Here is a 23696-nt window from a genome sequence, read left to right as displayed (position 1 = left end):
GTGATGTTTGTTTGTTGTGTACAACTTCCATAGCATCTCACTCTATGTGATATTCGTGTGAGTTGTAATAGAAGTAGAAATTGTCAGATATTTACTAGATGTGTTTGTAGTAATACAAGTCTAAATTGTTGTCAAGATAGCGGTGAGTTGTTTTGAAATATTTTTTTTGTGGATGCATGCATAGCCAGGCTGACACCTGTAGTAGGCACATGTTGGTTGTTTCTCTTATTAATCCACAAAAAGTATCCGTTTGTTAGATTTGAATCATCCCTATTCTTAATGGTGCATTTTCTGATGGAGTGGTGTGTCTTGCACAACTTTGCATGCCTATAATACAAAATTGCCTGCTATTCAAGTGTCTCTGGATCTGGTTCCACTCAAGTCGAGCCATCACCAACACTAGACTCACACGCTTTCGAAGAACAAAGTGAAGGCCCTCAACCCTATGAACAAGACCAAGAGCAAGATCAACCTATTAGTGACGATGGTTCACCAAGTGATGCCCAAGATCAAGTTCACTCCTCCGAGCAACCTCAAGATCAAGAACAAGTTCAAGATCAAGAGTAAGCTCAAGACGACGCTCAAAGTGATCAAGATGATGACCCTCAAGTTGAAAATCATATGCCTTTGGAGGAACTTTTGGAGCGTCGAGCCGCCAAGATATCCTCCGCTCTCAAGCGTCAAGAACATGTGTTGGAGAATGTGCGTGGAAGTTTAAGAAAAAGGGTAACTAGACAATTAACAAACTTTTGTGAGCATCACGCGTTTGTTTCTTGTGTTGAACCCCAAAAGGTACGTGAAGTGCTTGAGGACTCGGATTGGCTTGAAGCCATGCATGATGAACTCAACAACTTCGAGCACAACAAAGTGTGGTCATTGGTGCCAAGGCCAATGGAGAATCATAATGTTATTGAAACCAAATGGATCTTCAAAAACAAGCAAGATTTTTCACTGCTCATGAATACTTGTGATGATCTAGCTTTTTCACTGCTCCTTCGCTCCGCTTAGTAGTTGATGAACAGAGTTGAAAATAGAGGTCCACGGCTTAAAATCATTCCTTGTAGAACTGAACAGATAAAAGGACAATTTATAGCATGGCAAGATTTTTTAGCACCGAATTTTTATCAAATTCAGTGGTCCGCCTTGTGACTATATATGTGAACAAACAAGTAGGTGTCGTGCCTACTTATTATTTTACAATCTACTTAATCTTTTACCATCTACACTGAGAGCGGCAAGTCTTGCATTTCTTTATCATTCTGCATCTGCAGGTTGAGAACACGAATGGGGCACTATAGAAACCAGGGAGAAGTAGCACTACAACACCTACCTCCAGTATTATTCCCGTCACCGACCAGCCATATGAGAAAATGCTACACTGCACATCTAAAAGAATAGGTGACCAGCCATATGAGAAAATGCTACACCGCACATCTAAAAGAATAGAGCGAGCTATTTTCACCCTTCACAGAACAGAACAATGCACACGCAGAACAAGCCAACGAGACCATCTCCATACGCAAAGAAAAAGAAACACACACGTACCCAATGATTCCACATCAAAATGGACAAACATTGCAGCCTTCAGACATACAAACCTACTGTAAGTAGATCTCCCCAACAAATGAACTCCAGCGCCACGTACAATATCCTTCCTTTTCATACAAAGCATAGCAAAGGAAACAAAAACCACAGTTACAATCAATCTGACAAAATTGTCACTCAGTCGGCGCTAGTAATAACTCTTTGGCCACAAGAAGACCAATACAAAGTATTCCTACATCTTCACTTCATGTTAGACTGTTCATAGCACTTCACAACAGCAGGCTTACAAGGTAACAGCACTTCTCAATAGCCAACACCTAATATATCAATTACTCCCTCCGTCCCGTAATGTAAGATGTTTTTTGACACTAGTGTAGTGTCGAAAAACGTCTTACATTATGGGACGGAGGGAGTACATGGCAACAACACTTCATGCCATCTTCACTTCATGTTAGATGGCCATGTTAGAACACAACCAGGCTTACAAGGTAACAGCAGTCGGGTTCCCAGCCACCCGCAGGTCAACCCCTCTCGAGGTCAATTACGTTATTCCCCAGCCTGCAAATAATTAATGATATGGGTACTGTATCAGCCAACTCCTAATATTACGTAAATAAAATTAGTATAAACTACCAAGTTCATAGTAACTCACATCCCAACCACTTGGTCGATAAAAGACTGTATCAGTGCAGGACATTGATTCTCTGAGTCTTTCAAAGTCACAAGAATGGTTAACAGGAATCGAGGTATAAAGTTCCTTTTCTCCATCAACGAAAAAGCTGCATCAAGCTTCTCTAAAGAGGTCCACTGCATCAACAAAAACTAGTTTGTATCATGATCAGGTGTCATAAAAATATATACAAGGGAAACTGCATGCATAAAAAGAGGAAAGAGATTAAGCATGAATCTTACCTTATTATGCTTGAAAAAGTTATTTGAGAACTTCAGAAAACTGACCCCATCGTCCACATACGGAACCGAAACTGTCCCATCTCGATTGTTCCGCGAATGATAAAAGTATGGAAAATTCATTGCTGCAACATTCTTCACAGTATTCGCCCAAGCAAATTTATCAAATATATCTAGTAAGACAGCCATCACATCTGGATGAAGTCGTTCAACCAGCTGTACCAAAATTTCACTGATTGACACCCTCGCGTAATGAGAAAGCAATGAAAAATGGCTTGTCACAAATGCTATCACGGCCTCACTTTGACAGTCCACAGCAGGACCATATCTTAGGAAGTCGACCAGTTGGTAGAAATGCATTGGATATCCCTTGTCTTGGAACGAATCATCCAATATTTTACCAATTGCTCCATAGTCCAAATTAGCCGAATGTTGAGTAAACCTTTCAGGGGCAGAATCAATACGGACATTCCCATAACGGTCAAATAAGATATTCTTGGAAGTGATCTTGCCTCCATAGGAAGTACCACTATAATGCTTGCGGCACAGTTGGATAAGCACATTTCTGGAACGAAATTGCATAGGTGCTGCCAAGTACTTCACCAGAATTGGACCTTGCTGGGCCGAGCCGTCCCGGCGCAAGCAAACTAGGTCTTTGGGTGGCAATGACACCATCGTGTAATGTTTCTGAAGTCTGATAATGTCATCCCATGTTTTTTCCCCAGCACTATAAAGTATTGCAAAAAAATAGAACTAGTTAAGCCATGATAGAAGCCAAGTACAAGGATGCAGTACAAATGAACATGCCTATCGTAAAATAAACAGTATTGTCCATGTCGGCCTGACAAAAATGAAGTAAAAGCATACTGAGGTTAAACAGAGACCTAATCAGCCAGTTTTACTAGATATAGATAGCAAACAAATAAATTGACTAGTTGACAAACGAAACTCAGAGAAGTGTTGTCGAATATTCCGCAAGCAAATTGACAGGCTGACCCATGAAAGCTATAGAGGAAAGTATATAGCTCAGCAAGTCTAGTCAATGCATGTTCTAACATCACCATCTAGAATACGAAGCTTGGATTACACAGATTCAAAAGTCAAGATAAGCTCAACTTTCAGGAAGGTTGGTGGATATTTCCATGTGCGTCTATAAGAAACTTAACAATTTAGTGATGCCAATGTTCTATGGATACAAATAAACTCACAGACAAGAAAACTGCAGAAACATGGTACAATTGACTACAGGTATGCACTCAACATAAGCCATGAAGGAATTTGCAGGGAACAACCCCATATCATCTAATATTTATACAGAAAAGGGCCATTTTCCTTGGTAACCATTGTATAAGCTGAACAGTAAACGATAGTGTCCAGCCTGACACAGCAGAATCGAAAGCATGCTGAAGTTAAAATCCACATGAGCCATACATAGATTAATGGTTGGGCATAATCTATCAACTTGAATTGTTAGAATTAAAGGGGAAAAATAGATATGATCGGCACATATTGCATCACCCACTTCAATTATTCATGAAGCCTAAGTTTCAGAATTAAGCAACAGTATTTGTGAAACTTCAATTTTAGTATCCATCATACCAGGAATTGAACAAAATAACAATGTGGAACCTATCCACCAATGGAATGGAATGCACACTTGCAAGAAAAAATAACATTTTAAAGAGGAAAGCGGCTGTGAGGAATAGTAAGTTCAAGAAGCTGGTAATAAACCTCTACCAATAAAAATAATTTCTGAAATTTAGTCTAGCGCAATTTATTACATACCAGCCACCTCTGAGTCTTGGATTAATTATGATTTTTGAATCCTTGTTTATCTGATAATAGGATAGAAGTTGCTCAGGATCCAACACTTTTCCACAATAAATTGAGTAAAAATCCTTGGATTTTACAACCACTTTATCACATGCCACCTTCATTAACAATTTCACATTTGAAGTGTACAGATTTTCCTGATGAGAAATGGTTGTGCCACAGAGATGTAGAAACACCTGAGAAACTCCCTGCAAATAATTGTTGGATAGAATGTTAGATAAATTGGAAGTTACAATTAAGGCAGAGAGAAAGTTATACAAATATAAGGCATAATAAGCAGATAACATAATTATGTTCAGTTTAAATCTAGATTTGACATTCATTTAAAACTAATGTAATATCCACCGAAAAACAATCTATGGCTATTTTCTTCAATATGATGATACCTACAATCATCAATACCCATAACAAATTCAGACAGCTAGAATTCACTAGATTTAACGGTTATGCTTGTTGGAGACATAAAGGTAGCATGCTTCTCAACAAATCAAATTAGTAAAAACCTTGGAGCCATTGTAGTTGCATGCACAAATGGCAACCATAGAATGGAGGGATATGACCCTGATAATCTATATAGAGCTGACGGTTTGGTGACAAGATCGCATTGTTCCAGATCAAGGTGAACCCACTGCCCACATTTACAACAAACATTCGATTCAACATCCAACATCCAAAATACTACCATGAAGCATTGCAACGCAAAATTACCTCAGTATAATAGTCGCTGTCTATCTTCTGCACTAGGCCTAGGCCCTTTGAGCTGTTGGAGGAATTCTTAAAACCCTAACATAACATAAGCAATTGATGAAACCATGTAACAACTCATTGAAATAAACAGACAAACATACAATTGAATAAGTATGAAGAATCATAACCCACCCAATGTCATTTAAGGTATTGTTTCTAGAAATATCACCTTTATAATCACATATTTATTGAAAATTAATTGAAAGGTGCTACTAGTCTACCACACATGGACAGATAATAACACAGCATTTTCCAACATATAGCAACAGCAAGTTCCTGTAAAATTTTATCTTTCAGCAATGATCAGGAAATTGTAACATATACACGGGTCCGAAGAAAATCAGAATTAGCGACAAGCTAGACTATATCTTGAAGTAGGACTAAATGGGTCCAAGCAAAATCAAAAGTAGGACTAACTAAGCTATGCTGTAGCTTGAATGCAAAGCGCTATTTTAGAATCTTGCCTTTAACTCTTCAAATCGAAGAGAATAATTACTTGATTCCTCTCCGTCAGAAACAAGCATCACATCATCCCTCATGGAACCAGCCCGGAGATAAAAATTCATCTACAAGCAATTTTACAAAATATGATCAGCCAGAATGTAAAAGCATAGTAGAAGATCTGCTGCTTGATTCTGCAGCCCTCAAGTAATAGTTCATCTACAATATATGATCATCCAAAATGTAAAAAAAAAATCAGTACATTGATGCAAGCTCTCAGATAATTAGTGTGTCAAAGTACCTTTGAGATGTAATTCCATGTTCCATTATTAGACGCAGGGCAGCCTCCCCTATCACTACAGACAAAATCTGGAAAATCACTAAATGCCTGCAATGAACAGAAAGTATTAGTGCAAAAACAATGCGTTTGTTCCATCTAAAAAGGGAACACTCTTTGAGCAAGCCAAGAATATCTTATCAGCATGATTTCATACTTATCAATGTATTACGCATCACATACCTCATAATCTTGTGGTTTTAAGCTGTTATCCCTCGCTCTTTGAGCCAACTGCTTCACCTCCTCACCGATTGTAGCAAGTCCTGTCTTGTCTGCATCCTGCAACACAAGTAATGAGTTAGAAAAGAGAAAGACACAAAACGTAGATGGTTATACATTCTTTCGGCAGTAAATGTATACCCAGCCAACTTTATTCTCTTTGGCAAACCTTCCACATGAGCGACTTAAAAGACAACAATATACATATAAGAACCGGTGATTACCTTTCTAACAAGGTCTTTAGATATCTTCTTTCCACCAGATGCTTCCGGCAGTGGGTTCAGTTCCCCTCGCAACCTGTATCACAACAAAAAGAAGAACTCTTCTTTATACAAAAGCTCGGTACTTAAATGGTCAATTGCATGCTTTGCAACATCAGGCGTGAAACATACTTGATAAGTTTGTCGACGGGTGTGTCAACTGTCAAGTAGTAATGTGGGATGGTTTGTTTAGAGGCTAAGAGGCGGTCTGCAGTAACCTGAAATGAACAGGACTTAAACCACTACAAGGCAGATAGGATCAACCAAAAAAAACCCCATCAGCAATCTTCACAGTTGAAACATATACCTTTCTAATCTGCGCATTTGGAATATCAGTGCAATCTAATCCTGAAGCTGCAAAAGACTCGCTCTTGCCACCCTTGGCTACAGAAGCTTTGTTAAGAAAAAATAGTCATTAGATGCAGGCTAGGTTCCATTTGATTCACATGATATAAGGAAAGCATAAGCCAAATGCATGACATAATGAGCTTAGAGGCAGGCTCAAGCTTAGTGCAGAACTTTTACTTGGATCTCACAAGAATGCCGGTAAAAATGATTATTACGGAATTCGCGCACACATTTTGAAGTAGAGAACTAACATGAAAAGAAAAGGAAACAATAAGGAATGGTACATAAAAAAGCATGGAGTTATTTTTTATGAGACCGGGATAGAGGTCTGATTAGGATAAACAATCAAGAACACACGACTACACAGCAAGTTAACAACAAACAGAAGTGATTTACAACCAAATCTAGCTAGGAAGAGAGTTCAGTTTGTATAATAATTAATGCTTTCACCCATCTGGGGAATGCAATCAGAGAGAAAATAGCATACCCAAGTAATCTTCAATGTCTGCCTTCAGAATACCACCGTCAGGACCGGTGCCTTTTACACTTGACAGTTGGACCTCCTGTTTGACAAAACACAGACATGTGTCTTAATTGACTGCGCACTGCCTACAACAACTATCTAGATAGACTAGCTCAACTAAAGACTTCCATGGTTATCCTCTGCGAAATTTCTGGAAAGGGAACACTTACATTGTTAGGCTTGGGAGGTTCTCGCGTAGCCTTTGATACATCTGCAGCCGACGGTTTGTAACCTTGGAACTTATCGATGTCACCTTCTTCTTCCAGAATCAAACAAATTACCTAATGGCATAGGCCACGCAGTACAAGCAATAGTACAATGTTAGCAAAACATGCAAGCACTAGTACTACAACATGAAACAATAGGGAGACGGTTATACGTTCTTTGGACAGTAGATGTATACCTCATCAACTTTAATCTCGTTGGCACAATCACCATGAACAATTTTAGCAAGATAGCCCTCTTCCATCCATTCTATCTCAGATCTGGCTTGACCCTGATTAAATGTAGTGCGCATACAGATGTAATTTAGCTTTTGCTGTAGCAGAGCAATACTGTACGGCGACCCGCAAAGCACAAGAATGTACGCAGCACAAGAATGAGAGAGAGACCTTGGGCGCGAGATCGCTAGTTGGCGCGAGCTTGGAAGCCTGCGGCCTTGAGGTGCAGCCGTAGGTGTACACGCTCCTGTCGCCGCGACCCCCTCCGCCTCCTCGCCCTCCACTCGCCACCGGGACGCAGGACGCCGCGGGACCCATCTGCGAGCATGTCCGCACGGCCTCCTCGGCGCCGGCTGCGGAGGTGCCCTCGCCGAACTGTAGAGGGCGTCGGCAGAGCCCGAGCCTCTGGACGACGTCCTGGACGCCATCGGCGGGCGCGCCCTTGCCGCTCGTCTCCTCCACCACGACCTGCTTGCCGTGGGGAGCGGGGTTGAGGTAGCAGCCGCGCCTCGCCGCGGCCTCCTCCTCCTCCTCCGCGACGCCGTCGGCCTCACACTCGCCCGCCGTCGGCGCCGCGGCGGGCCTGTCGCGCATGGTTGGGGGCGCGCGATGCTCGGATCGGGAGGCCGCCGGGTCGCCGCCGGGTCCGTCGGACGGCGCCATGGTCGACCCTCGTCGTCGGCCGCTAAAACCCTAGGGGAGAGGAAGGGGACGGAAAAAATGGAGACGACGAAGGCCGCGTCTGTCGCTGCGCATTCCTCTCCTCGCTCTGCGTGTTTGGGGGTGTGGGGTGGCGCCGCGGCGCTGGGTGTGCTGCGGCTGGGGGGTAGGCTAGGTGCGCGCGGTGCATGGACCCAGTAGAGGAGGGCAGCGTACGATAACTCCGGATGGGCCGTGGACACGCCACTCGGGTCAGCTGCGTGGACCCGGTGCGCGGCGCGGGGGGCGCTCCTGCCCGTCCGATCGCATTGGAGGCGCAGGATTCTTTGCGTCGCCGGCGCGTGGACGCGGCCTAGGGTCTTCTCGCGCGGGGCGAAGCATGGAGCCCACCAGTTGCTCTCTTGACGCCACATATCGAGCCATACGCCTACATGTGGCCAACGGACCCGCCAATCAGAGCCCGGCACCTCGGGCGGGCCAGGCTAGGCCTAGACACCATGGGTAGACGGGCACGTACATGTAGGGCTTTCTTGTTCAGCCACCTGCTCCAAACCCAAAATTCTACCCTTCCTTTTTTTTTGCTCGTTCTTGTTCCGTGCATGGGCATGTGCTGCTTCGGTAGGAGTTCATTTCAAAATTCAAATCAAGGCAGCAGCCCAAGCACAATGGTTCATCATGGAGTACGTGCATCTTTTCCCCAAAACTTTAATTTACGCGTATTTTTATTTATTTGGTACTAAAAAATACTTTTGGATCTTACTACTTCTCGGCACATATTTTTCAAATGTGCATGCATTTTTATTGCTTCTCTAGCCATTCTTTCGAACTCTATAAATGTATCGAGACAAAGCATCTGATCTTCCTCATGAATTTTTTGCGCATGTGGCATTGCAGGAACGAAAGTCACCCACCATAAGGCAGTGCCGCTAATGGAGAGCTCAAGGAGACTTTTGAATAGCTACATTGAGTCCCTCATGTGTATCAAGCAAAAACCGCATTACGACTTTGGTGAACCAAGATGGTGGTCACCATCAGCAATAAGTCAACACAGGTGCGACCCGACCCATGGCGCATACGACACGAAAGGAGGCAGAGGAACATTGGGACAGGTGGGACTTGCTACCACGGTGGCGTGCCATGTAGGCAGAGTCAGCAAACCACTTGACGGCGAGTGACGAAAATCAGCCCAAGTGTTCCCGACACTTTTTTCAAGTCGATGCATGACTATGCCCCTGTTTGGTTCATAAGTCCTAGGACTTTTTTTAGTCCCAACTAAAAAGTCTCTAGTCCCTCCATGTTTGTTTCCAGATACTAAAAAGTCTCTAGTCCCTTCCTAGAGGTTATTAAATGACCATGTTACCTCTAGTATATAGAAAAATAACAATCAAACAACACCATGGGGTGGCGGGCCATTGAATGCATGGAGGGGCATTGTTGGAAAAGTCCCAAAAAAGACTCTCCTTGAGAGTCTTCTTCATTTAGTCCCAAATGCCTAGTTTAGTCCCTAAAAAGTCCCTCCCGTTTGGTAAAAAAATCTCTAAGAGGAACTTTTTCTAGTCCCTACATAAAAAAGTCCCTGGAATCAAACACCCCCTATGTATCCACCGTGCAAGTTCATGCTTCATAGGTGCAATTACTCTTTTTAGCCTTCCTTCCACTTCTCACCGAGGTAGTTGTCGGCCTGGTCCTTGCTCTCACGGTGCGGAAAATTGGTGGCCTACATTGTCTCTAATGCCTTGTTCTTTGCCGCATGTGTCGTTAGTGACATCTCATCCTTAGTTGTCTCTGCCATCTGGGACGTCTCTGCCATCTGCCATCCAATTTTCTGATGAAGAAACAACATTCTTAGTTACAATCTAATACAAAGCAGGTCAACAGGAAATGGCTACAAAGTACAATTGGCATCATCTTTCATATAAAGGTTAAGGACATAATGTTTCTAAGAAAACAAACAAACTCACAGTAAGTTTTAATAATATCCAATTTATCAGAGCAGAGAGCACCACAACCATATAGCTCACACTAAAAGAGACACAAGCACAGAGGGGGAAAAGTTTACCTTTTCCAATGTTGCTCCGTCTAGTTTACTTGCTTCATTGATATCAGATAACCATTCTTTGCTTTCAGGGTTGGCAAGCACATCTTCCAGTTTGCGACCAATCGATACAACTCTTACAGGATCAGGGTAGATCTACAAAGCCCATATGTAAAAGGAATTACACAAAATAACAGGGCAGGCAAACGAGATATGACAACATGGTATGTCGAGCTGGGTAAGAAAACGCACTTCACCAAACACAGCTCGAAGACCATTCACGCTCTTCGGATTGGCTAATTTTATTTCTTGTGCAGATAGCTCCAGCTCAGCCTCTATTCGCTGCTTCACTATAGACTCAATTTTTTGCAAATCTTCTGGTTGGACAGGTTTCCCTGTTATGTACTAACAGTTGAGTAGACAAGCTGAGGAAAAAAACAACAAGTGAATGCAATATAAAAATAATCACAACATACCATGGGAGAAATCAAATATCAGCTTCTCTGGAAGAGCAATGTGACCTTTCTGGTCAATACGGTCACCAATTACTTCCTACATTTGCAATAGCGAAACCATCATGAGCACAAAAAAGCACTCCCTGTAAAATCTGAGAGGCTTGAAAACATACCCTTAGAGCAAAGTGCAGCATATGGGTAATTTAGCAAATTTCATAGGTTACTGATTCAGTATAAAGAATTAATAAGTAAAGAATGTTACCTTGTATTTCACTTCATCGCCAACAGACAATGTCTCGGAGTCAGGCCCTTCCAGAAATGAACCGGTATGCAGGACATAGCCAGCAAACACTTGGACATTGTTCACAGTGAAAGATCCAGGTGGCCCCTCGATACTCCCGGTGTCATACATCTGATCCAGAAATAACATATGGCATGTCAAAAGAATTCATGCAACGCATGGCGCAAATCTCAAACATGCAGAAGAGAGATGCATTCGAAATAGAACAAGGAAAAGTTTATATATACAACCTGGAACCACACACAAGATCTAGAAGTGTTGTTACAGCAACAAACATGAACAAGGGAATGCACTATCCTGGCAGTGTGGTTACAGCAACAAGATATGAACAAGGGAATGCACGTCCCTCATATATATACCGCGCGCTCACATAAACAAACAACCACGTCCACACCTACGGGCTACAGCGGGCACACACATGACATGAGCCAGCAGCGATGAAGGTGCATATTGTAACTCCGGCAGAATTTGAAGCGCGCGCGTGCACACAAGAACAAGGGAGAAGGCCATACCTCTGCGCGCAGATCTGCAGTGGGGGCATGGAGCTCCGCAGCCCGTGGCCTCGAGGTGCCGTAGTAGTCGTCGTGGGTGTCCTTGTGGCCGCGACCCCGTCCAACTGCCACCGGAATGCAGGCCCCCATCTGCGCGCACCGCGTCGAGTCCCTCCGTGGCGGCGTGGCACACCGCCGCACCAGGCTCGGGTTTCGGAAGCCGCACCGCGCGACCGACTCTTCGAAGCCGTCTGAGTGCACTCCGTCGCGGCTCACCTCCACGGGCATCTCGTCGCGCTTGTTCTTCAGGCCCCGCCCTCCGCGGCCGCCCTTGATGCCGAGAGCCGTCGACGTGCTGACCGGTGTAGGGCGTCGGGGCGGGGTGTCGGTGTAGCTCCCGCACGTCCGCACGGCCTCCTCAGCGCCGGCCACGGACGTGCCCTCGCCGTCGTCGACCCGTACAGGGCGTCGACGGGGAACCGCGTCGTGGTGACGGCAGCGCTCGATGTGGCACCCGCACGTCGGCAACGCCTCCTGGATGACATCGGCGGCCGCGCCCTTTCCGCGCATCTCCCCCGGCACGACGCGCCTCTCAAGCGTCCGGCTCCCGCCCTCGCCCGCCGCCCTCACCGCAGGTGTACGAGCGGCTGACCTGGCCTCGTCGTCCGCGTGGCGCCGGGTCGGGCAGATGCCGCCGGATCTGGCGCAGCGGCCGACGCTGGCCGAATACTCGTCCTCCCCCTCGGCCGGGTCGCCGCCCCGCCGCTCCCCCTTGGACGGCGCCATGCCGCCGAGACCTCCCTCAGCCACCGCTAAACCCTACCCAGCTGCAGCGGAAAGGGAGGGGAGAAGGGGAGAGACAGGAAGGCGAGGAGGCCGCGCGGGGGTGAATGATTGGGGGCGCGGAGTGTTTGGGTTTTCCTTCCGTTGGCTGGGTTTCATGTTTGGGGACGTGGGTGGGGCCGGAGTGTCAATCTTACCCTGTGGCACTTTCAGTCAACACCCTTGTTCATTCAGAGAAGGGGTGTAGCAGATCCGGCAAATACAACGGATGGCTACGATGGCTCCTTGCTCGGACGACGAGTCCCCACCGTAGGATTTGCTTTACCGTTGTCGCGATAGCAGCATTTCTACCGTTCACTGTCTTACGCTTGCTGTTGTTTTCCAGCCTATAACCAGCCGGGATGTGGCCGGAGAGGTTCATTGTTGAATCCCCGGTTGCTGCCTACCATGGCTAGCACGTGAACCCTACATTCTTCACCCTATAGAAATAAATAGTTCGGACCGGTCGGTAGTTCCCACATTCTTCGTCGATTTACAATTCATCTCCTTAAATATTGTTCGGGTCCTAACAAATTGGTATCATGAGCCATCATTCCTTGGCAGAGGCATTTCCTTTATGAGTCAAGACTTTTTTGGTGATGCCCTTTGGGCAGTCCAATGCACCAGGCACTTTCCAAGCATTGATGAACAACTTTTTTGGCCCTTATTCGAGACAGTTTGTGTTAGTGTTCTTTGATGATATACTCATTTACAGTACAACTCTGAAAGATCACATGGACGCACATAGAGACTGTCCTGAGAGTTTTAAAGGAAAACCAGTTATGTGCAAAGTTATCTAAGTGTGTTTTTGCATTAGAACAAGTAGAATATCTGGGTCATATGATCTTTGTGGCATGAGTAGCCACTAATCCACAAAAATTCAAAGCTGTTGCAGACTGGACAACACCTGATAGTGTTACAAAATTAAAATGCTTCCTTGGGTTAGTAGGTTATTATAGAAAATTTATTAAAGGGTATGTGATCTATTAAGAAAGGACAATTTTCCTGGAAGAGTGAACATGGCAAAGCTTTTGCTCAGCTCCAAAATGCTCTCATTACAACCCCAGTTCTAGTCCTACCAAATACCTCTCAGCCTTTTATCTTGGAGACTGATGCTTCTGGTAAAGGAATTTGGCGCAATGTTGAAGCAGCATGGAAGACCTCCAACATACTACAACTCTTCCTTGTGCCCTAGAAATATTGCACTTTCCACTCATGGAAAAGAGACCGTGGCTATTCTAGAAGCACTTAAAAGACGGAGACTATCTAATTGGAAATGAACTCATCATCGAAACAAATCAACGGTCTCTTAAATTCATTACTGATCAGAAAATAACAGAGGGTGTTCAACATAAATTTTCATAGAGGGACTTCCACAATCCCAAGGCAATGAAGTAATATTGGTGGTAGTGCATAGATTTACTAGGCATGCTCATTTTATACCACTAGCACATCTATACACTGTCCTTGGTGTAGCACGAGCCTTTGTGGACAACATTATCAGATTGCATGGCCCTCCTAAGCTCATTATTTCAGACATAGACGGAATTTTCACTAGTAAATTGTGGAAGGATATTTTTGCTAGTTTGAAAAGTGAACTGAGGTACATTATTCCTCCCATCCTCAAACTGATGGTCAAACTGAGAGGGTAAACCAATGTGTGGAAACTTATCTTAGGCGCATGACAACCAATGAACCCAAGAAATGGTGTTCTTGGCTTTCTTTGGTAGAGTTTTGGTATAATACTACATATCATACTACCCTGAAAATGTCTCCCTTTCAAGCTATTTATGGTTTTACTCCACCCTTGATCTCTGAGCTAGCTATTCCGGAACTTGAGGATGAACTCACACCTTCTTGTCTGTTAAACAACACATGTTGGAACAACTGAAAGACAACTTACAACAAGCCTAGAACAGAATGAAAAGATATGTAGATCTCAAGAGAAGTGAAAGAGCGTTTGAGGTTGGAGGCATGGTGTATCTTAAAATGGAACCATATAGGCTAGCAGCTTTCGGATTCAGAGGAGCTCTGAAATTTACAAAACAAATATTATGGACCATTCTTGATCATCTAGAAGATTGTCAAGATGGCTCACAAACTTCAATTTTGTGACCATGTGAAAATCCACCATGTTTTTCATGTGAGTCAACTAAAGAAGCACATTGGTAGCAAATCCATACCTAGCCCAAATTTACCCATGGTCACTTCTGATCGAACTATCAAAACAGGTCCTGCTTCAGTCTTACAAGTGAGGCAAGTTCCTAGAAATAACTTGCATGTGTGTAGCGGTACATCCAGTTGGAGGATTTGTCACCTAGAGAGGCAACATGGGAAGACGTGAAATTTATCAAGTACATATTTCCAAAGTTCTTCAAGACAACAACTCAAATCTGGCGTGCAAATCAACAAGCACCATGAGGACACGTCGTTTCTCAAGGGAGGGGCAATGTCAGGCTTAGACTGTCGCACGTTCAGTCAACACCATTGTTCATTCAAAGAAGGGGTGTAGCAGATCTGGCAATACCGATTCAAAGGAATGGACGGCTGCGATGGCTCCTTACTCAGACGACTAGTCGCCATTGCATGATTTACTTTACCGTTGACGTTTTAGCATTTCTACCTTTCACTGTTTTACGCTCGCTATTGTTTTCCAGCCTATAACCAGCGGATATGTGGCTCGAGAGGTTCATTGTTGAATTCCCCAATTGGTACCTGCATGGCTAACACATGAACCCTGCACTCTTCGCCCTATAGAAATAATAGTTCAGATCCAATCAATAGTTGCCAAATTATTCGTAAATTTATAATTCATCTCCTCAAATATTGTTTTGGTCCTGACAAATTGGTATCATGAGCCATCAATCCTTGGCAGAGGCGTTTCTTGGTGAGAAAAAATTGTCAAAACGGTGATTCACACCCCTTTTCCCACCGTTCTTCGTGAGCGACGGCGAAGGTGGTGTATCAGGCGGCACCGACGGAGGGGTTGAGGTTCAGGGTGGCAGTATGTAGGCACTCAAGTCGGTGACAGTTCAGGCATGGATCAGTAGAGCAGAGGTGGTTGTTCGAGTACTCTGCTCGAGCGGTACAATCCCATGTTCAGGCATTGATCTGTGTGCCAGGGAGGCGTGGAGCTCGGTGGCGGCAGGATCAGAGGTTTAGGGATGGTTTCTAGGTGATTCCTAGTGGTAAATTCCCAACCTACACCTCAGATCAAGGAGATGGGACGCGCAAAAGCAATCGATGAGGCGGATCTTCAAGAGGTTCTATCCTTGCGCGATGATTTTGGTGTTCTGCTAAAAGATAGTGCCCAAATGCAAACTCAGGTGTCTAAATTACAAGAGGAAGCACAGTCGATAAGTTCCAAGCAGGGAGGAATTTCATTACAAGTTGGGTATGTAGAGAAAGTACTTTTGGACTTCAGTAAGCAACTTTCAGCTATCAGTTATGTTCTTCACACATTGGTGAAACCAATGTAGAACATGCCTCAAAGTGATAACCCTTCCAGTTCGACTCAAGTGCTCAGATCTCCTACCTTGCATCATGAGCAAACACATGAAAAAGTTGAAAGAGTGAATCGGTTGAGGAAGCAATTAGCAGCAGAGAACGAAATGTCTAAGCAACTGGGGAACTTAGAAATGCAGAATTTGCCACCAATTAGAACTAATAGGGCAACAACGCCTCCTGGGTTTCCCATTTAAGTGAGATAGGACACTAATAGTGTGGCAGGAAACCCAATTACTGCAAGAAACAATGTACACACTCCTGCATTCAATCAGTTTTATCAACAGAACAAAGACACGCAACTATGGCAAGGTTACTGTAGAACATATGTACGGGAGGTGCAAGCACAGTTCATGAAATCCTTAACTAAAAGTCCCAAACTATATTTTCTGGAGAATATCCAGTAGGCTAGATAAGGCAATGTAATGAATATTTTTAGATGTTTGTTGCACCTGAGGAGTTAAAAGTATCTCTTGCTCAAATGTATGTCACCGATGAAGCTGATATATGGTTGAGAAGACATGGGAAATCGAAGAAACAACTCTCCTTGAAATAGTTTGGAGTTGAGATGGTGAGGATATTTTCAGAGCAAGGCTCTTATGACTTAACTGAAACCTTTGAAGGGCTAATGGAAGATGTGCTGGAAGAAAATGCTGAGCTGGGAGAATTGTGGTTTGTCAGGTGTTATGTGAATGATTTAAGGGAGGGAATTAAATTACAGGTTAGACCATTAAGGCCACAATCACTCACTGGTGCTTATTGTCTAGCCAAGGGAGTGGAACCCAACTATCCTATAGTTAGTGTAATCCCTAAGAAGCAAATCAGTCCTTATGTCAATTATTATCAGAAGAACAATGGAAGTTTCTAGAACAAAAATAGTAACACAACAACACATATACAACAAAGTATACATGTCAAACAAATAGAAATCACTACTGGCACATTTCATAAACTCGGGAAAGTAGGAGAATGTTGGAGGTATGGAGACAAGTGGATGCATGGTCATACATGCAAGCTCATTCCTAATGTTCACTTAATGCAACACTAATTGGGAGAGCAAACTTCTAATGCAGAAGAAACTGTTCGAAAAATACAAGAGGAAATTCCTGAAGAAGGGGAACAAGCTATGTTCATTACTTAAAGATGATGTTATCAACCGCTCCTCGATGACCTCCCCAGCAGGGGAAACGAAGACCCTCTTGCATGGGAGCACAGAGCATCTTATCGAGCATGTCCTCCTCTCCATCAACGATGCTGCTCACCTAGCTACTCACATTGTGGCGTACCACTCGACGCAATAGACTTATATCTACACGCAGCAAAACTTATGCAACGTTTGAGTTTGTTGGTTTGTTGCACCTTGGATGCTTTTTTTCTTTCTTTCGTTATGTTACCTTTCTGGTAGTGGGATACGATCCATTTTTTGATCGAATGGAAAAAAAATCATGCCCACTAACAAGTGTGTTTGCACATGTATTGTGGAAAGGACCTCCGTCCGGAAATACTTATTCGAGAAATGGATGTAACTAGACATATTTTAGTTATAGACACATTCATTTCATGAGTAATTCCGTACGGAGGGAGTAGAAAACAATCCATCTCTATATACGGCAACAACATTCTTCGGTTGGGTTGACTAGCCCACGCGCGTCGAGTCCGTGTGGCACACCATTTTATTTTATATCTCTTTCTCTCCCCCACAAACATGTGGGACTTGCTACCACGGTGGCATGCCATGTAGGTGGAATCAACAAAACATGAGTGACGGAAATCTGCCCAAGTGTTCCCGAACATCAAGTTACATGATCAACTTGTGTCTTTCCTAAGTTATCGTATGACTATGTACTCACCGTGCAAGTTCATGTACCGTAGGTACAATTACTCCTTTTAGCCTTCCTTCTACTCCCTTCGTTTTCGGACGGAGGGAGTACTTATCACCTCCGTCTTCTCACCGAGGAAGCCGTCGGCCTGGTCCTTGCTCTCACGGTGCAGAAGTCGGTGCCCTACATTGTAATGAATGCCTCGTCCTTTGTCGCATGCGTCGTCTACTACATTTCGTCCTTAGTTGTCTCTGCCATTTGGGACTTTTTGTCCATGTCCTCGCCATTTGTAAGTTTGTTGGTGTGGCAGTGACGACAGCTCCCCTTTACAACTTGGTCATACAGACTCCTCTTCGTCATGTTGGTGCGGGCTCCGGTATCATCATGAGGCGTGTGAACTTATTTTGAAGATTTTGATCTTGGATGTGTGGATCTTCCGGCGATTACTTCGACCTTTTTTTCTCTTGAAAGCATTGGTTCCGCGGGCATGTGTCCTTGATGGCTTGCCGCGTGCAATTTATAATGGCGAGCTGGCTCTGCCGATGGGGAGGCATCAGGGGTGGCGCGCCATCAGCCTGTTCTCGAGGAAGAAGAGAATCAGACCCTAGGGACATTGGTGTATTTTTTGTTTATTTTAGAGGGGTGTGATGCCTCTTTCGCAAAAGAAAGTAAAGAAAAACAAAAATACAAACCTGGGTCCCTCTCCGCTGACTTTGTTACAAAGAAATATATTTTTCACATTGTACGTCTTTTTAACAAAGAAAAACTAGTGTAATGCAAAAGGAATAACATAAACTTTCAAAAAACACAGTAAGTACTCCATATTAACCGTGTTAATTCGAAGCCTTTAACGGAAAACAAAATAATGTAGGCTAGTTTTTAAAATACATACTTTAAATATATTTTTGTGTAATCTTCGGCTTTTATTTCTTTTTTGCATAAGAAAACGATGTCCAGTTAATGTAATGCAAAAAAGAATCATGCATGTAAACTTTCTAAAACTATAGTAAGCACTACAGATTAGTCACCTTTGAAGGCTTAATGAAAGAGCAAAATAACTTTTTTATTTCTTTTTTATCAAATACATAATATCTGGCATTTAGTAAATCTTACTTTTTCAGAGTTTTTTAACTCTAATTTTCTCATTTGCTCAAAGGAGAAAATGGATGCTTATCCATATGTGCACCCGTGATAAAAAAAAACACTGCACAGAGGGGTCACACACACAGACGTACGCGGTCATCCCGGTCAAAAGTGGGAACGAGTCCTAGATGGTGAGGGGGTACGCATGTTTACCGGAGCGGTAGAACTCTTGCGTGTCTCAAACCGGCCCTCCTCTCTCTCTCTCTACACACATTTTCCTCGAATCTCGGCCTGCCTTTTCCTCTCCTCCCCCCAGCGGGCCTCTCTCTCCAATCCCCAACTCCCATGATCTCCTCGGTCCGCTTCTTGCCTGTGTTCTCTTGATTGATTGGTTGCCTGGCACTACATGGCACAGAGCTGGAGGCCGCGCGACGTACGTACGTCCGCCCGGCAGGACGACTCGGCTCGGACGCAGCCAATGCAAGCAGTGAATGTCGCCGTACGTACGTAGGCGAGACACCGGCTCCTCTCGCGGCGGGGGCGTTGATCGCCGTGAGCGCCTCGTTGTTGGCGTGCGTGCGTGCGTGCTCATGTACACGACGGCAAGGGAGCGGCGTGCGTGCGTGCGTGCGTGCATGCATGCAAGGACGGACCGGGCGGCGGCCGAGGCGCAACGCACAGGAGCTCGCTCGCAGTCGCAGGCTTTGGTGCGCAGTCTGCGTGCCAGTCTGCTGGCCGGCCATCGCAGGTGTTCTGTGTTCAGACCTGGCCCCGTCGCGATGTGCACCGCAGCGCACCTGACAAGGCCGCCCCGTGAGGGAGGGAGCCAGCAACGCGTGCCCGGGCTTCCCGGAGCTCAAAGTGAACGTTTGCCTTTTTTTTAACTGCAAAGTGAACGTTTGCAAGTTGCAACCAAGTGTGGCCTGCCCTGCCCTGCCCTTTCGTGCGTGCGTGCCTCTTCGGTACGTACATGCCCCTGCCTCCGTTCATGGAAAGGCTACACACTCAACAATGCCCTCAAATGAAAGATGGCGACTTGCTCAATGAAAACGGAGGCATCCTCTACTTGGAAAGCATTGTGGCATATTCGCAAAAGAAAAGAAAAAACACTCTGGCATGCGAACACTCAAGTTTTGTCTCGGCACCCGCACATCCCTCTAAAAAGAGTTTACACATTTCGGTGCAGATTAAAGGTGAAGATTATAAGTTGCCCCCTCAAAAAAAAGATTGTTCTAATATCTTATTTCGGTCCGCTGGGAGAACGAGGATCAACTAGTAGGGATCGTTGGTGCTATAATCCTTGATCATAACGAAAAGTTTATAGCGGCAACCGATGAGAAGATGAGCTTCTGTTTCGATGCTTTCACCGCAAAGGCAACAACGGTTAGATTTCGGCTAAACTTGACTAGAACAGTCGGACGAAACAAGCTAGAGTTGGAATCTGATAATGCCAAGCTGGTTTCGGCCTTTCAAGCGGTGATGGGACCTATTTTTTTTCGAAACGGAGGCAAAAGTTTTTCCTCGTCTATTAATTAAGCAAAAGTGAGTCGGCCGGTTAATTAACAGGAAGCCAGGCTAAAGCCATCACAACCGTTGAGCGGCACACACAAGATACCCCACACATGCCACTTCAAAGGGTGCCTCATCGAGACAGCACACGTGCATCATCGTCATCATTCCTCCCCTAGAGGCGTCATCGTCAACCCTAAACCCTGAGCAAACGAATCCAATTTGCTGTAGGCGATCGTCGACTCAACCCACACTGTAGAGGCCGAGTGAAGTTCTATGAAGATCCGCGCCAAACTCAGTCACCTACGATCAAACAAACGTAGCTCTGACTCAGACGGAGAACAACGAATGGCAAAACCAAGCACGACTGCCGCCACGGAAGATCACCCAATGGTCCACTTGCACCATTCATCATATACCACAGGGCCCCGCCGCCGCAGCTTCAAATTTACAACAACAAAACAAACCGAGGAAATCCCGTGGACACGACGAAGAAGAGCCGACTACCACAACTATTGTCGCGCTGCCGATGTCGCTCCCACCATCATCATTGCCACAGAAATCTGAACCCCAAAACCACCGCCATCCACTGGCCCCACTCACCGATGCCGAGCTCCAAAGATGAAGCCCCCAAGAGGGAATACGACACCAAGGCATCGCCATCGTTAAATCACACAAGATCAAAGGTTGCGAACACTGAAATCCCGTTTTGGTACCCACACATCCCTCTACAAAAGTTTACATATTTTGATGCAGATTAAAGGTGAAGATTATAAGTTACCCCTTCAATAAAAAAATGTTTTGATCTCTTATTCAGTCCATTGGGAGAACGAGGATCAACTAGAAGGGGTTGTTGGTGCTATAATCTGTGACCATTGATAAGATGAGCTTCTGTTTCGATGCTTTTACCGCAAAGGCGACAACTGTTAGATTTCGGCTAAACTTGTCTAGAACAGTCTGATATGACAAGGTAGAGCTGGAATCTGATAACGCCGAGGTGGTTTCGGTCTTGCAAGAGGGAAGATTGAGTTCAGTGACGCGACCTATCTTTGATGATTCCTACTACATGATTCAGGACTTTAAGCATGTTTTTGTTCACTCGTTGTGACAGGAAGAGTAATCAAGTTGCCCATGAAATAACGAAGTTAGGTGGATTTTCTACCCCCGGTACCTGGATGGAGTCACCTCTAGTTGAGGTGGTCTCGTTTATTATATTTGATACGCTGGTTCTCACAAATAGTTAAATAAAATATCATTTGTCAGAAAAAGAATTAAAATTAGTTGATTGTGAGTGTCCGAGAATACCCTTTTAAATAATTTTAAGATTCGTGCAAACTTTTCAGGTGGTGTACCGAAGCAAAACGAGTGAAAGGCAAGAAACCACCACATTTGCGCCATCACTACCAGGAAAGATGTTTTGTAAGGGATTTTGTAGAAACAATCGTGTGCAGACGTTGATCGCTCGTTTTGGCTCCGTTAATCCCTGAACTGACAGACCGGGCCCGCTTGCAGATGTTGACGTGGCAAAACATATCAATTGCATACATATCAAGAGTTTGAATAACCTAGCCCCTGCGTCGCCCCTCCCGCGGGCGACTCGGGCGGCGCCGCCACCTCCTGCCGCTTGCCCTCCCCCTCCTCCCCTTCCCCGCCACCGCCGGCCAAAGCCGCCGGGGCAAAGCCCCCTGCGGTGGCTGGCAGCGGGGGCCTTTTCCCCTCCTCGCGTCCATGGCCTGCGGGGGCGGCCAGGCCGGGCGAAGGCACCGGGGCGCGCGGATCCTGGCGGCGCGCGGCGACGATCTTGACGGACGCGGGCCCGATGGCGCGGTTGCAGATGGGTCGACGTCTTGCTGTGTGGCAGCTGCGTGCGGGTCTCCTCGTGGCGGCGGCCTTCGCCGGCGGCGGGGCGGCACGTGCGCGGCATCCGGCGAGGGGTAGGCACGCGGCCACGGTGGCTTCCCGTGCGACCGGAGGTACGTGGAGAAGAGGTTGCGGCGTGTTCCCTCGGGGAGGATGGATATTCTCGCCCAGATCCGGCGGCGGCATGGCGGCGGAGGTCGCAGTGGCCTGTCGGCGGTGGCGGAACAAGGCCGGTGGCAGCGACGATGTTCTGTCTGGATCCCGGGGCGGCGACCCTGGATGGTGGTGGCGGGTGAAGCTCGGGCTTCCCGCGGCGGCATGGCGTGATGCAGTCCCTGTCCAAGGCGGATCTGTGACGGCGATCTGTTTGCAGATTGGTTCGGATCAGAGACGGTGACGAGCAAGCGGGATCCATCTCGGCGGCTCTCGCGGTTTGGCGAGGTGGGGGTGGGAGCCCTCCTCCCAGGCTCCACTGGAGGCACACTCTGGCAGTGGCAGGTGCGCCAGGACTCCTACGGCGGCACTGCTGTTGCGTTGGTCGCCGGATCTAGGTGGCTAGATCTGGGGCTTTGAAGGCGGTCGAGACGGTGCACAGGTTGTCGGCTGGATTCCTTGGGACGGATCCGGGTGAAAACTGTTGGAAATATGCCCTAGAGGCAATAATAAATTGGTTATTATTATATTTCCTTGTTCATGATAATCGTTTATTATCCATGCTAGAATTGTATTGATAGGAAACTCAGATACATGTGTGGATACATAGACAACACCATGTCCCTAGTAAGCCTCTAGTTGACTAGCTCATTGATCAATAGATGGTTACGGTTTCCTGACCATGGACATTGGATGTCATTGATAACGGGATCACATCATTAGAAGACTGATGTGATGGACAAGACCCAATCCTAAGCATAGCACAAGATCGTGTAGTTCGCATGCTAAAGCTTTTCTAATGTCAAGTATCATTTCCTTAGACCATGAGATTGTGCAACTCCCGGATACCATAGGAATACTTTGGGTGTGCCAAACGTCCCAACGTAACTGGGTGGCTATAAAGGTGCACTACGGGTATCTCCGAAAGTGTCTGTTGGGTTGGCACGAATCGAGACTGGGATTTGTCACTCCATGTGACGGTGAGGTATCTTTGGGCCCACTCGGTAGGACATCATCATAATGTGCACAATGTGATCAAGGAGTTGATCACGGGATGATGTGTTACAAAACGAGTAAAGAGACTTTCCGGTAACGAGATTGAACAAGGTATCGGGATACCGACGATTGAATCTCGGGCAAGTATCGTACCGCTAGACAAAGGGAATTGTATACGGGATTGATTAAGTCCTTGACATCGTGGTTCATCCGACGAGATCATCATGGAACATGTGGGAGCCAGCATGGGTATCCAGATCCCGCTGTTGGTTATTGACCGGAGAACGTCTCGGTCATGTCTGCATGGTTCCCGAACCTGTAGGGTCTACACACTTAAGGTTCGATGACGCCAGGGTTATAAGGAATAGATATACGTGGTTACCGAATGTTGTTCGGAGTCTCGGA

At 45.6% G+C, this 23696-nt stretch overlaps 1 protein-coding gene and 2 pseudogenes across 1 annotated transcript; 2 read left to right on the top strand and 1 right to left on the bottom strand.

Moving 5' to 3' along the window:
• Nucleotides 1-2066: 2066 nt before the first annotated feature.
• LOC125538287 (uncharacterized) lies at nucleotides 2067-12439 on the bottom strand. The gene is made up of 21 exons (XM_087542365.1): nucleotides 11566-12439; nucleotides 11015-11164; nucleotides 10774-10849; nucleotides 10550-10692; nucleotides 10322-10453; nucleotides 9998-10087; nucleotides 7774-8295; nucleotides 7542-7658; nucleotides 7333-7443; nucleotides 7127-7202; nucleotides 6599-6684; nucleotides 6424-6509; nucleotides 6256-6328; nucleotides 5996-6091; nucleotides 5777-5863; nucleotides 5499-5600; nucleotides 4996-5070; nucleotides 4240-4475; nucleotides 2458-3181; nucleotides 2198-2352; nucleotides 2067-2103 (listed from the first exon to the last, which is right to left on the bottom strand). Exons 1-21 carry the CDS (start codon nucleotides 12328-12330, stop codon nucleotides 2067-2069), a joined length of 3939 nt encoding a protein of 1312 aa, XP_087398491.1. The 5' UTR covers nucleotides 12331-12439.
• Nucleotides 12440-15587: 3148 nt separating this feature from the next.
• On the top strand, nucleotides 15588-17011 carry LOC147987385 (uncharacterized; annotated as a pseudogene).
• Nucleotides 17012-22101: 5090 nt separating this feature from the next.
• On the top strand, nucleotides 22102-22715 carry LOC147987384 (uncharacterized; annotated as a pseudogene).
• Nucleotides 22716-23696: the final 981 nt, after the last annotated feature.

Source organism: Triticum urartu, chromosome 2A (genome assembly GCF_056163025.1).
Source record: "Triticum urartu cultivar PI428250 chromosome 2A, HENAU_Tu73, whole genome shotgun sequence".
Taxonomy (NCBI): Eukaryota; Viridiplantae; Streptophyta; class Magnoliopsida; order Poales; family Poaceae; genus Triticum; species Triticum urartu.
This window is presented reverse-complemented; position numbering and strand designations above follow the sequence as displayed.